The sequence below is a fragment of the Thalassophryne amazonica genome, chromosome 13 (assembly GCF_902500255.1).
Source record: "Thalassophryne amazonica chromosome 13, fThaAma1.1, whole genome shotgun sequence".
Classification (NCBI taxonomy): domain Eukaryota; kingdom Metazoa; phylum Chordata; class Actinopteri; order Batrachoidiformes; family Batrachoididae; genus Thalassophryne; species Thalassophryne amazonica.
In genome coordinates, this window is record NC_047115.1 from 24569894 (window position 1) to 24583430 (window position 13537).

A 13537-nucleotide genomic window follows, 5' to 3' on the forward strand; every position below is an offset into this window, starting at 1 on the left:
AAAGAACTGCTGCATTGCCACACCCACTCTCCCTTCACAAACAATTTAGTGGGCATGTCCAACTTAACTGATGGGAGTCCAGATATGATCTTCTGTGACATACGTCACACTGTTTCAGGCCCGATTTCCTACATGTGCAGTCAGAGTTAGCAGGAAACTACAACTTAAATAAAATATACGACGCCTTAGACTTGTTGAAGCTCATCAAATGTGATACTTTGACTCGTTTCTATTTTGTTTTGGATAAACGCCGTGTCAAATTTAAGCAGAAAGAAAGTGATGGGCACAGCCATTAAACACAGGCCACCAGAGATCCCAGTCGGAAGAAATCAGGATAAATTCTGGACAGATTTCATTCAAAAGATTTGATGGATATCTGCTGGACAGACAAGGCAGCACTCACAGGTCTACTGTGTCAGTCTTCAATATTAATATTAGCAATAGTTTCAAAGTATTTAGTTGCATTGGCCAAATGAGCCCAAGTTAAAATTAACATTTTATCATAGCTTTATGAGATGTATTTTCCATAGTTGTGAAATACATATTCCAAGTTTCCAGTTTCCACTAAATGCAACACGAATTTCAAACCTGGCATGCATGTGCATCCTCTTTCATGTTGTCTGCAAAATCTCATGGCACAAATTTACTATATTTTCCATGAAACCTACCCAAAATATAAATTCTACCAGCAATAAAATTAGCTGGAATTTTTCAGTATACCACATAAATAAAAGTTTAGTCAGTTTTGAAGGAGAGTACATCTGCTTTGAAGTACTTTTAAACAAGATAGTATCTCTAACCCAATAATAATGCCTGTTTAAAATGAGGGACTCCAGTTGTAATATGAAAGGAATAATTTTTGAGAAATTAAAGATCTGAACTACTGTAAAAAGTCATTGGGCCTCATGTATCAAAGTTGCGCACTTGTGGCGTAAATTTACGGTGTAAATTTGAAGTACACCAAAGTTGCCGTGACATGTATCAAGCAGTGCGCACCTGCCCATTTCCGGCGTACGCCTGACGCGACCTTGATAAATGCGGCGGGTGAAAACAATCGTAATTATAATAAACACGCCAATAAATATTCAGACTCCGCTTCAGACACACCATCATTTTACGACATGGAAGCCAGGAAGACGGCAAAGAAAAAGAACTCCACCAATCACGACGCGTGCCAATAGAGCATCAAAAGCGGCCGTCACATCAATTGTTTTGTAGTATAATCAAAAAAGTGTTACAGTGATCCCTCGTTTATCACAGGAGTTACGTTCTAAAAATAGCCCGTAATACGCGAAACCGCGACATAGTCAGCGTTATTTTTTTATAATTATTATAGACGTTTTAAAGCTGTAAAAACCCTGTAAAACCACTTTATACACTTTCTCAATCAGGCATGAACATTTTCTCACTTTTCTCTCATGTGTAAACACTCTCAAAGTTCAAACCTTAGTAGGAAAATAAGACCAAACTGTTTTCAGGCCCAAACATTTGTTTGAGAAATAAAAATAGAACGTTTTCCTATAAATAATTATGATGGCTTTTAGAACTAACAAATTTAATTTTAACGATCAACCTACGAGGTTGGACACATAAGAAATTATTAATAGTGACTGGCCAGTATGTCACAGATCGCACCTCTTCATCCTGACGCCGCGCCTTTTTCCACTCACACCTGGCTGCAGGTGTCTGTTTCCGAGTGACAAACACATTTATGAGTAGTTGTTGGCGCTCTTTTTTCTTCTGGGCGAGAAGATTCTTATAAACAGACACGCAGAACACAGAACACTGTAAAAAAAAACAAAAGCATGCAAAATTGGACTAAATACTCCGCGAAACAACGAGGCCGCGAAAGATGAACCACGTTATAGCGAGGGACCACTGTATTCTCTTTTCACATGTCAATAATTCTTGACATGTGGATATTTGATCACTCAATTAATAAGACACACCTAATCTGTCAGATTTCTTTATTCTTAAAATGTATTTTCTTTATTTATTTTATTGTGACAAACGAATGGAGACGACACAACCTGGTTGCAGCACGGGTGAAGGGAATGACAACACTACAGTTGTAATTATCAATTTCATTGTCTAAAACGATCACACCACATAAAGTTAAGCTCAGCGCTGCTCTTGCTCCAGGCTCTGGAGAAAAATGTGAGCAGCGCTTTCTTTGCGGTCAGCGCTGTGGCCACGGATCGTGCTCGATAGACCAGCAATCCCGCAAAAGCGGGATTTGTATTGATTATTATGTAGTATAATCAGGAAAGTGTTATTTATGTAACATATGCATCGATTTGTATAATGGCACTGTTTATCAGGCCGATCATATTCATTTTTATGTGGATTCCAGCGCTGGTTCATTTTGGTGTATAATTTACGGCACTTCTCGACCTGGTGTATATTTTCAGCGCAGCGTACGCCAACGACCACATTGATAAATGCCAGGTGGCGCAGCCGTTTTGGCGTACACCCTATAAACGCTCAAATATCGCCGTATGCACGTTGATGCATGAAGCCCATTGTGTTTCCATTAAAGGTGTTAACATTTTGGAATAATTGTCCTGATGAGATTAAATTACTTGCTGCTTTAGTTGGCTTTAAAAGGCTTTACAAAAATAATTAAATTACTTGTTATAGTTTGAAGAATTGGGTTTACCAATGTTGTGATTGTTTTTGGGTTTGTGCATTGTGCACTGTTGTTTGTCTAGATGTGTTTTGAAATTTTAGTGCATTGATTAAGTTATACTGTTTGTGCACATTTCTTTGGTATTGTTGTTGTGAATATATATTTTTATATGTTATACATTCTTTATTTTTTATAGTATAAGGGGTGGGTATTTATGAGCTTTGCTTCTGCATACACCCTTTCAGTCACACGGGTACACTCATAAGTTGAGTATTTGTTGTTGTTGATCTGTGTGCCAAATAAATAAGATTCATTCATAATCTGGTTTATATTAACTTTAAGCAGGTTACCTAAATATTTACCTAAACATATATGATTTTTTGTTTCTTTGTTTGTTGCTCTGACAAAAATCTTCTTAGGTTCTGAGAAAATAAATTACTGTATAATTTAAGATAGATTGATTTTAAAAAATGATCCAGCTGCAGCTAAAACAGTGTCGGAGAAAAACAGGTGTGATATGACAGAGCAGAAATAGAGACTATAATACATATGGACTGTATTAAAAATAAATAAAACAATAAATAAAAGTTCACCTGATGCAGTTTGAGGCTCATTCTGACTGCAGGAGCCACTACTTTTTGCAGGAGGTCCAAATCTGCAAAAACCCACTCGTCTTTGGTAGCAATGCGAAAATCTCCTTTAAACAAGGTGTTGAACCCGTACAGAAACGATTCCAGACTTTGTGCCAGAAGGGATTGTGGGGAAAAAATGCAAAGAGAGAGAGAGAGAGAGAGAGAGATTATTTTTAGAATAAAAACCAAAGACAGAAGCTGTAACAACTCTGTGGAACAATGAGCTTTAGCTACTACTGCCCCCTGCTGGTCTTCATCATCGGATATCATCTGATGTTTGCTGTTCACCTGTTGGACATGTTGTGCGAGGCTGTGCCGAGAGAGCGCCTCCCCAGGACAGACAGGGCATAGCAGAGGGTCACCAGAGGAGAGTCTTCATCACTGTCTGCAGGCTGGAGGACAAACAGATTCTGAGTTTTCCCAGCATGCATTAGCTACACTGACGTGCACATTACTCCTGTTTGGAGATAACAAAAGCAAACAGCAGATTCAAAATCGGTGTACCGTCTCCATCTTGCCGGCACAGTACTGGATCCACTCCAGGTAGACGTTGCAGAAGCTGGCGCGCGTCACCCCCTGCAGGCAGTGCACGTAGTCCTCGTCGATCTTCACGCTGAAGACCTGAGGGTCGCGCTCAATGTGGTGCCACTTGGTGTAGGACTGCAGCGCCTCCTGGATGCTGGCGTCTTTCAGCCAAGTAGATAGTTTGGGAGAGAGGACGAGGTAGTAGATTATACTCTGGGAGGAAAAACGGGAAACGAAGAAGAATTAGAAGGAAGAGATTAAACAATGCTTATATTCTAACATCTGGAATTTGGATGAATAGCTGAAAAGTTGACTGATGGAATTCTATGTTTTCAGTCTGACACCGGTGACTGAAAATGTCTGACATTTTTGTAACATTAAAATTGCACCAGTGAGAAACATGACAATTTCGTTATGCAAAATATTGGGAAAAAGTATAACAATGTGATGGGCATTAATAAAAAATTTAAACTTAAATTATTTTTGAAAACATTTTATATGAAGAAACTGAATTTTCTATTGTGGTATGTAATTAAAAATGTACAAACTAATTCACTCAACCATTTAGAAAGAAACGCATGAGCAAAACAAAACAAAACAAAAAAAAAACATCTGCATGTTTCTGTACGACGGCGTTTTAAGGCCACATTGAATTCGAGACTAAAAAGAAAAAACTTGTAATAATACGAGAATAAAGTAATAATATTACGAGAATAAACTTGTAATATTACAAAAGTAAAGTCATAATATTATGAGAATGAAGTCATAATATTATGACAATAAACTTGCAACATAATGACAATAAATTTGTAATATTACGAGGATAAAGATGTAATTTTATGAGAGAAAAACTGCATCTCAAAACGAGATCTGTGGAACACTTTAAGTTGTACTTCAGAACTGTGAAAAGAATATGCAAGAAAATGTGTCTATTCCAGAGGAGAAACCACACGGACGTCACCTGTAGTTCTGGCGATTAGTAGCTCCCAAAATCGCCTCTAAAAAAAAAAAACAATGTGACCCTAAAATGCCATCGTATTCCTGCAATAGAGCTCAATATGGTTTTTTGGGGAGCAACACAGTGGCTTAGTGGTTAGCACTGTTGCCCCACAGCAAGAAGGTCATGGGATCGATTCCCACCTGTGGCCCTTCTATGTGGAGTTTGCATGTTCTCCCTGTGTTTGCATGGGTTCCCTCCGGGTGCTCCGGCTTCCTCCCTCATCCAAAGACACGCAGGTTGGGTGGATTGGAAACTTTGAAAAACTGTCTGTAGGTGTGAATGTGTTTGTCGATATGTTGCCCCACGCAAACTGGCGTCCTGTCCAGGGTGAACCCCGCCTCACACTCTGTTACTGCTGGGACAGGCTCCATCTCCCCCGTGACCCTGAATTGGAGTAAGTGGCTATAGATGATGGATGGATGGTTTTTTTGGTGTGCGGCCATGGTTTCGGTTCCATGCCCTGCTGTGTTTCACGTACTTTCAGGTAGTAGGTGATGAGCAGCTTTCGCAGGTCATACACCTGCAGCATGGTGGCGGCGTTGTTCTCACTGATGCTGTAGCCCTCCAGCAGGTACTTGGTGGCCGTCACCTCCCAGGCCAGCCAGCGCAGGTTGAAAGCCGCGTTGCAAGACAACATGTGGGGCAGGTGGCCCGGCTCGCAGCAGCAACAGGCGTCGTCCTCCTCCACGCCCTCGGTGATGGCCTCCACCTCCCGCTGCTGGCAGTAAGTACCTACGACGGGAGGAGACTGAGAACGTCAGTCAGACAGTTACACGGTCATGTGATCTGAAAGATGAGGGGGGATGAGCAGAGTGCACCTCTAAACTCCAGACCCCTCAGCTGGAAGGTGACCAGCCCGTTTCCGATCTCGATGAGGTGGACCAGGGCGTTGAGGTAGTCAGAAGCCAGAATGAAGCAGTCGCCAGCGCCGTAGTTTCCCCATCGGCCCAGCAGAAGGTCCCCACAAAGGGAGTGCTGCAACGAGCGCGTCAGGTACTCGTAAAAGATGGAGTTCAGGTTGTTGTCATCACAGCCTGTCAGAGAAATCCAGTGGAGTTATTCAGACAAAGCTGAGGTTCTTCCTCTCCTGACAGAACCCAAAGTGACAAATAATAATTATCACACATTTTTATTTTAGACCGTTGCAAACTGCTCATATTTAAAGATGGTGTGTAGGATTTAGTGTCATCTAGTGGTGAAGTTGCAGATTGCATTCTGCTGTCGCTGGCCACATTTTTAGATTAGATTAGATTAGATTAGACAGAACTTTATTGATCCCTTGGTTCCAGCAGCTTTGTGTAGCAGCACACAGGGTAAGAAGCACACAGAGCATCAAAAGTGAAAGTTTAACAAAAATGTTTGCATTTCTTTGTCAATGGGGATTGGACTGCATTTATATAGCATTTTTCGATCTGCATCAGACGCTGAAAGTGCTTTACAATTATGCCTCACATTCACCCATTCACACAAACACTCACACAGCGATGTCAGGGTGCTATGCCATGCAGGACACTCACTACACACCGAGAGCAACTGTCGATGGGGATTCATGCTCCCTTGCCTCTTCTTGTGATAAGCAGTATGTATGATCCTCAATTTCACAAAAGTGACAATTATTATATTTGTTAGCCTGCACTAGCAGTGAGCAGACAGCGTATTGGGGAGCAACCGCGGACTCCTCTTCTTTTTCTTCAGTCTTCCAGCTGCTCTGCAAAATGTAAAAGATGGAGCACTGTACGTACTGTATGTCTCTTTTGGGCTACTGTATTTACATGGTGGTGCAACATGTCTGCCTTCATGAGGGGGCGCACGCTCCCGTGTAGATATGCTCATGAAAACAGCTCCATTCACTGCTGCAGGTAATTACACTAATAAACAGAATGCTGTATTCTATTTCTGCAAATAAACGCCCCTAAATCCTACATACTGTAGCTTTAATGATGAAGGAAGAGAAGTCCATTTGTGTGCAGTGAGACCTACCTGTCTCCTTGTCCACTTGGGACACCAGCCTGCTGTTAGAGTTGTCGATACGTTTTGTGCTGCAGAAAACAAAAAAGTGAACAAAATATTGAGTGAAAGCAGAAAATCTGTTTCACAAAAAGCTGAATGAGCACAGCAGCTGGAGATGACTGAGAAGGTTTTAGTGATGTTGTAGACGTCCGTCTGAGCTGGCGGCGAGGACGTGTCCTGTCACGGGTTTTAACGTGCCGCCAGCTTTCCGTTCCACCAGTGACGGCACAGTTTAAACAGAATCACAGGCTGCCTTTGTGCTGCAGCTTCCTGTCAAATCTTGTGTTTTTAGAGTATTTTTAGAGCGCGTTCAGCGTACTAAAGAGAAACCAGCTGCACGAATCAGCAGTAATAATAATAACAACAAAAAGAACAGCGGGGTAAGGATTAGCCCCCCACACACAGACAATAACATGCGCAATCAACAAAAATATTTACAAGACTGAAAATAAACTTCTACTTCTATTAGTATCATTTTATTATTGTTGTTGTTGTTTGTAAAGCACTTTCAAAAACAACTGTTAGCCTGAGCTATCTTGGTAACTTTGAGATGCTCAGGTTTGGTTCCTCCCACTCAGGTCATGCCAGTGTTCCCCAAGCTCCACCTCTTTACCCCATTATGGGCTGGCCGGGAGTCAGCCAGTGCCACAATGGTGACATCTAGAGGCGGCTCAATTAAGACTTTGCGGGTGACGTTGTGGTGGGGTTGTCCAATATTACACAAACAATGAATGTTTACGAGTTCAATGGTACGAATATTCCATGAGGTGAAAGATGGTATGTTCCAGCTTTCACCAAATTAAATATGATGTCTGTGAGAAAAGTATCCGACCTTTTTATTTTATGCAAAAAATATATGGATTTGATTCATATGTTTTTACGTCAGCCAAGCTTGAACCTTCGTGCGCATGCGTGAGTTTTTCCACGCCTGTCAGTTGTGTCATTTGCCTGTGGGCAGGCTTTGAGTGAACACTGCTCCACCCCTCTCGTCCTTGTTTCATTGCGAGGAAATGGCAGAATGATTTGGGCTTTTTTTCCATCAGAATTTTTTCAGAAACTGTTAGAGACAGGCAGCTGGAAACCATTCGAAAAATTTATCTGGCTTTCGGTGAAAATTTTACAGGCTTCACAGAGAATAAGGAGTGTTACTACAGCTTTAAAGGCGCCCCACAATGGCGCACGGTGCGCCGAGCTCCGAGCCGCCATTGAGAGGCAGAAACCACCACATCGTTTCTAAACGGATGGCTGTGTGGAGCCGGGACTTTCTCTGGTTATCACAAGAGCTGGACATCAGCCATTTTCCGGCAGATTTCACTTTTAACAAGAGATTTTGTCATGGAAAGCCGTGCGGAGGCTTCGCGCGTCACGACCAATTCGCTCATGAAGCGAGACAAAGGAACACCTCCGTTTCGGAGTGTTAGAGGACAAGTTGGGACATGTCCAGCTCTCCACAATTTCTCTTATACTCACTCGACTGGTAAGCACTGAAAGCCGAGATAGGCATGTCCCAACTTGTCCTTTAACACTCCGAAACGGAGGTGTTCCTTTGTCTTGCTTCATCAGCGAATCGGTCATGATGCGCGAAGCCTCCGCGCGGCTTTCCATGACAAAATCTCTTGTTAAAAGTGAAATCTGCCAGAAAATGGCTGATGTCCAGCTCTTGTGATAACCAGAGAAATTGCACACGACGGTCCCAGCTCCACACAGCGATCCGTTTAGAAATGATGTGGTGGTTTCTGCCTCTTGATGGCGGCTCGGAGCGCGGCACGTCATGCGCCATTGTGGGCCGTCCTTAAAGCTGTAGTAACAGTCCTTATTCTCTGTGAAGCCCGTAAAATTTTCACCGAAAGCCAGATAAATTTTTCGAATGGTTTCCAGCTGCCTGTCTCTAACAGTTTCTGAAAAAATTCTGATGGAAAAAAAGCCCAAATCATTCCGCCATTTCCTTGCAATGAAACGACGACGAGAGGGGTGGACCAGTGCTCACTCAAAGCCTGCCCACAGGCGAATGACGCAACCGACAGGCGTGGAAAAACTCACGCATGCGCACGAAGGTTCGAGCTTGGCTGACGTAAAAACATATGAATCCAATCCATATATTTTTTGCATAAAATAAAAAGGTCGGATACTTTTCTCACAGACCTCGTATTCATTCCATTGAAAGAATGTAAAAACATTCATTATTTGTTTGATATAACGGCTAAAATAGATCCTTGTCATTTGATATTATATTAATTTATAAAGAACAGAAAAGAGACTTACATTTTGCAGCGCATCACTGGTGCTTTGACATCAACAGTCCAACACGAACTTTAAATAGGAGTCCAAAATTATTCTCAGTCAACTTGGAAAAACAGTTAGATAGTCCGTAATACTTAAAAAAAACAAACTATTTGTGTACTTCCTCAGTCAAGCGAAAAATGTCATCAGAAATTTGTCCAGCTTTTCATCCTAACAGCTCTTCATTCCTCCAGATGGCTTATGGTGTAGTGGATGTTTTTTTCTCTGTGTGTTCGAAGAATTAGCACCGTCAATTAGTTTGTTCAAATCATCATCTGTCAGCGAAACAAACTCTGCATGTTTAGCTAAACGTCGCCCCCACTAGTGTGTGCGTGGGCAGAGTTAGCAGCGTGCAATGGTACAAGACGTATGGAACCAAATTTCCACGGTAAATGTAATGCAACACAAATGGGACAAATAATCCATGTCACATGACATACAAAGCACCAATCAAATGACAAGGATCCACTCAGCCATTATATAAATATATATAGATATCTATCTCTCTCTCTCTCTCTCTCTCTCTCTCTCCATCTCTCTCTCTCTCTCTCTCTCTCTCTCTCTCTCTCTCTCTATATATATATATATATATATATATAGTGTTATTACTGGACCAGTTTGGGTCACAATGGCATCAGACACAAGGTGCTTACAAACGTGAATGTGGCGCCATCATGACGAGATCACAGCTGAGAACCAAACACACTTACTTGTAGTTTCGCTCCCAGAACTTGATGGGCCGCGGATACGAGGAAATGAAGATGGCGCTGCCGAGAAAGGGAGCCAGCGGCGTGTAGAAGATGGTGGTGAGCAGAGTCTGAAGCAGCAGCATGGCCGAGTCTGAGCGAGTACGCAGAGGTCAAGGGAAGACAAATGAAAACGGCTGAACATGCACACACACACACACAGACACAGACGAAAGGATACGAGGGACGGCAAAAGGCTGAGCAAAGGCGTGGAAGGCGCTGCCCCAGGCGATCTGCCAGGGGGCGATGTAGACCAGGATGAAATGGAGCTTCAGCAGCAGCTCTCGCATCTGGACACAAACACAAATGACACAAAGTCAGCGGTGCTCCACTCTGTGATGGAGACTCCATCAACTGGCAGAGAGGGCTTTGAAACAAGGGTCTGTAGGTCTTTGTGATGTCATAAATATATACCAGATAAGAGAAAGTAAAGAAGAGATTCATTAAAAAAACAACGAAAAAGAAATATTTTGAATCAGATCATATGTTCCTATAGAGTCACTGTAGGTTATCAGGGGTGTTAAACGACTGGTCCATGGGTCTGATGTGGTCCATGAGAAACTTCCATAAGGTTTCCTACATGTATAGAGGTTTTTAATAAAACCTGGCCTACTTACATATTTTTAAAAATTACATTTTCAATGTATTTGTCTTTATTTGAGTAATAATTTGATTTTCTACTAATATTGCAAACTGAGAAATGAAGAAACTTTTTGAAACATACATAAAACACCAACAAAAGCTGTTACTTCAGCAAGATCAGACACCTAAATCATTTCTAAGCCAAAAAAGAATGCTGAGCTGCAGCACAGACAGTCAAAAGGTGGATCTTGCTTTTTGTCTTTCTGGCTTAAAACTTTCCTTTTTGCTAAAGCTTATAGTTAGGGCTGGATCAGGTGACCCTGAACCATCCCTTAGTTATGCTGCTATAGATGTAGACTGCTGGGGGGTTCCCATAATGCACTGAGTGTTTCTTTCTCTTTTTGCTCTGTATGCACCACTCTACATTTAATCATTAGTGATCGATCTCTGCTCCCCTCCACAGCATGTCTTTTTCCTGGTTCTCTCCCTCAGCCCCAACCAGTCCCAGCAGAAGACTGCCCCTCCCTGAGCCTGGTTCTGCTGGAGGTTTCTTCCTGTTAAAAGGGAGTTTTTCCTTCCCACTGTAGCCAAGTGCTTGCTCACAGGGGGTCGTTTTGACCGTTGGGGTTTTACATAATTATTGTATGGCCTTGCCTTACAATATAAAGCGCCTTGGGGCAACTGGTTGTTGTGATTTGGCGCTATATAAAAAAAATTGATTGATTGATTGATTGATTGATCTGATTCCTTTAATCCTGATTGCTGACCTCTGACACCAATCAGTGAGCTTTGATCCAGATAGTTGCTCTTTGATCATTTTTGATCCTATGTTGTCCTTTGACCTGCACATTAGAGATATTATGAGGACTGCGTTCTTCCACCTATGAAATATAGCGAAGATTCGTCCCATCCTGTCTATGGCTGATGCTGAGACCCTGATTCATGTGTTTGTCTCTTCTAGATTGGACTACTGCAATGTTCTATTTTCTGGTTTACCGCAGTCCAGCATTAGGGGTCTCCAATTGGTTCAAAATGCTGCTGCCTGACTTTTGACAGGTAGCAGAACGTTTGACCACATTACACCCATTTTGGCATCCCTTCACTGACTTCCTGTCCCAGTGAGATCAGATTTTAAGGTCCTGTTACTAACCTATAAAATTATTCAGAGACTAGCCCCTCCCTAGTTAGCTGACCTAATTAAACCCTACGTACAGGCCTGGGTTCTGCATTCTCAGGGTGCAGGGCTACTTTGTGTTGCAATTTGGCGCTATATAAATGAAAGAAATTGAAAATTAAATTGTATTGATCTTGTTCTTCAATCTTGATCAAAGTGATTAGGAGATCTCGGTAATGAAATCATCGCAGTTAAAGTAATCAAATGAATCAGCGGTTAGAATGCAAGGTAATGGTCTAAATCAAAGATCAACAATGAGGATCAAAGATGAGTGATCAGGATCAAAGGACAGCGATAAGGATGAAACATAAATGTTTAGGTTTAATGGAGAGAATTAAAGGTCAGTAATTAGGATGAAAGGTGAATGTTCAGGATTCCATTAGTGTCTATCCATTAGTGTGTTTTGGTCCACATCCAGATAATGGACTTTATGTATTTTCAGACAGCGTGGTCCAGTAAAGTGGACTAATGATTGGAATCTGTTTTAGGGTTTAATTTAAAGGGGAATCTGGGTCCTTGGTGAAGGTGTACGCTCTTTAGTTAACTTCAGTTATATTAGCCCGATTATCAACAAACTCGGTATAATCATTACGCATAGTGTCCCCAAGTAACCCATTGGTTTGTGGTTCAAAGGTCAAAGTCACTTGAGCATACTTTGTAAAAATCCTGTGAGAGCAATACATTCTTTTCAAACTGCCTGATTATCACCAAACTTCATACATGTGTTAGGTGTATTGACTACAAGAGGCCCATTGGCTTTGAGGTCAAAAGGTGAAAGGTCGAGGTAATTTCTGAGTGCTGTGTAAAAAATCCTGATAGTGTAGTAACTTCATTTTGAACTCCCTGCTTGTCATTAAACTTGATATGCATGTTAGGATTACTGACCACAAAAAGCCTGTTGGCTTGATGAACTCCATTTCCTAAATTTAAGGAATGATGGTGAAATGATGACCTTATGTCTGCGCTTTGAAGAATCCCTTACACGATTCCAGACTCCATTTAACAATGCCAGCCCATTTACGCACCTTGTGGAAGACAATGGACATGACGAAGAAATCGAGCAGGAAGCTCTCTGAGGCGTGGGGACAGTCCAAGTGGAAAAACACCAGTGTGAAGAGGAGCGTGAGGAACTGGAAGCTGGGGTCACAGAAGTTCGATCGCAGGAGTTTCAGGCCGGCGACCGTCGTCAGGAGAACATCACAGCTGAACGGCACAGAATAAAGTTGAGCCGGAGACGTGGCTGCGTGATTGACAGGATTGGCTGCTGTGTGTACGTTTGTGGCTGTTGGTGTCTACTCACTGGATTCCCAGTTTCTTGCGGTGACTGAGGGCGAAGCCGTCGTTTGTCAGCGCGCTCAGGATGATGGCGGGGTAAACCACGTACTTCTCAAAGCACAGGAGCCCCACGTACAGTTGCTCAAACCACATCAGCACAGCGTCCTCTGGTGGAGGCAGGAAATAAAACGTACAATACAATACAATACAATACATATCTAACTTGTATTGTACAAATTTTATGGGATAAAGCTGCTGTAATTAACAAAAATTTCCATTTTAAACCAGTGGGACCAAAAGGATTTTTCTGCTAAATTAACATTATTGTGCTGTTTTGAAACTATTTATTTCTGTAGAATTTAAATGTAGTTGTTAGTTATTGTACACTGAATCTTATTTGTTCTGGAACACCATAAAGGGTTTAGTACATGATTCACATGTTGATCCGGTTTTTCTAAAACAACTCCAGCTGTATGGGCCTCGGGCCGCCTCAAGCCTGGGATATTTCACTTGAGACCCAAGCACACTTACTGTTTGCACCATTGTGCTGTCAAACAATAGGATGTACTCTGAAAATACAATAACGCACATTTCATATTGCCATAGTCACATTTTTTTACTGTATTTGCACAAAGTATTTTAATATGAGGAGCTCCAAAAAAAAATCATATGTATTTAGAACTG

General features: G+C 41.8%; 1 protein-coding gene and 1 long non-coding RNA gene across 5 annotated transcripts in view; one reads left to right on the top strand and one right to left on the bottom strand.

Annotated features, from left to right (window-relative positions):
- pcnx2 (pecanex 2) overlaps window positions 1-13537 on the bottom strand; it is a 110082-nt gene that overhangs the window by 35547 nt on the left and 60998 nt on the right. For all 4 annotated transcript variants that reach the window (XM_034185203.1, XM_034185202.1, XM_034185206.1 and 1 more), the window contains 10 exons: window positions 12879-13020; window positions 12604-12781; window positions 10004-10112; window positions 9787-9916; window positions 6767-6825; window positions 5605-5820; window positions 5265-5518; window positions 3766-3999; window positions 3550-3653; window positions 3223-3367 (listed from right to left, as the gene is read on the bottom strand). In XM_034185203.1, the coding sequence (XP_034041094.1) occupies window positions 3223-3367; window positions 3550-3653; window positions 3766-3999; window positions 5265-5518; window positions 5605-5820; window positions 6767-6825; window positions 9787-9916; window positions 10004-10112; window positions 12604-12781; window positions 12879-13020 (1571 nt within the window). The remainder of the gene's footprint in view (window positions 1-3222; window positions 3368-3549; window positions 3654-3765; window positions 4000-5264; window positions 5519-5604; window positions 5821-6766; window positions 6826-9786; window positions 9917-10003; window positions 10113-12603; window positions 12782-12878; window positions 13021-13537) is intronic.
- On the top strand, window positions 5053-9300 carry LOC117523632. The gene is made up of 3 exons (XR_004564560.1): window positions 5053-5208; window positions 7937-7938; window positions 9287-9300. It is a non-coding gene; the product is annotated as an uncharacterized LOC117523632 (long non-coding RNA).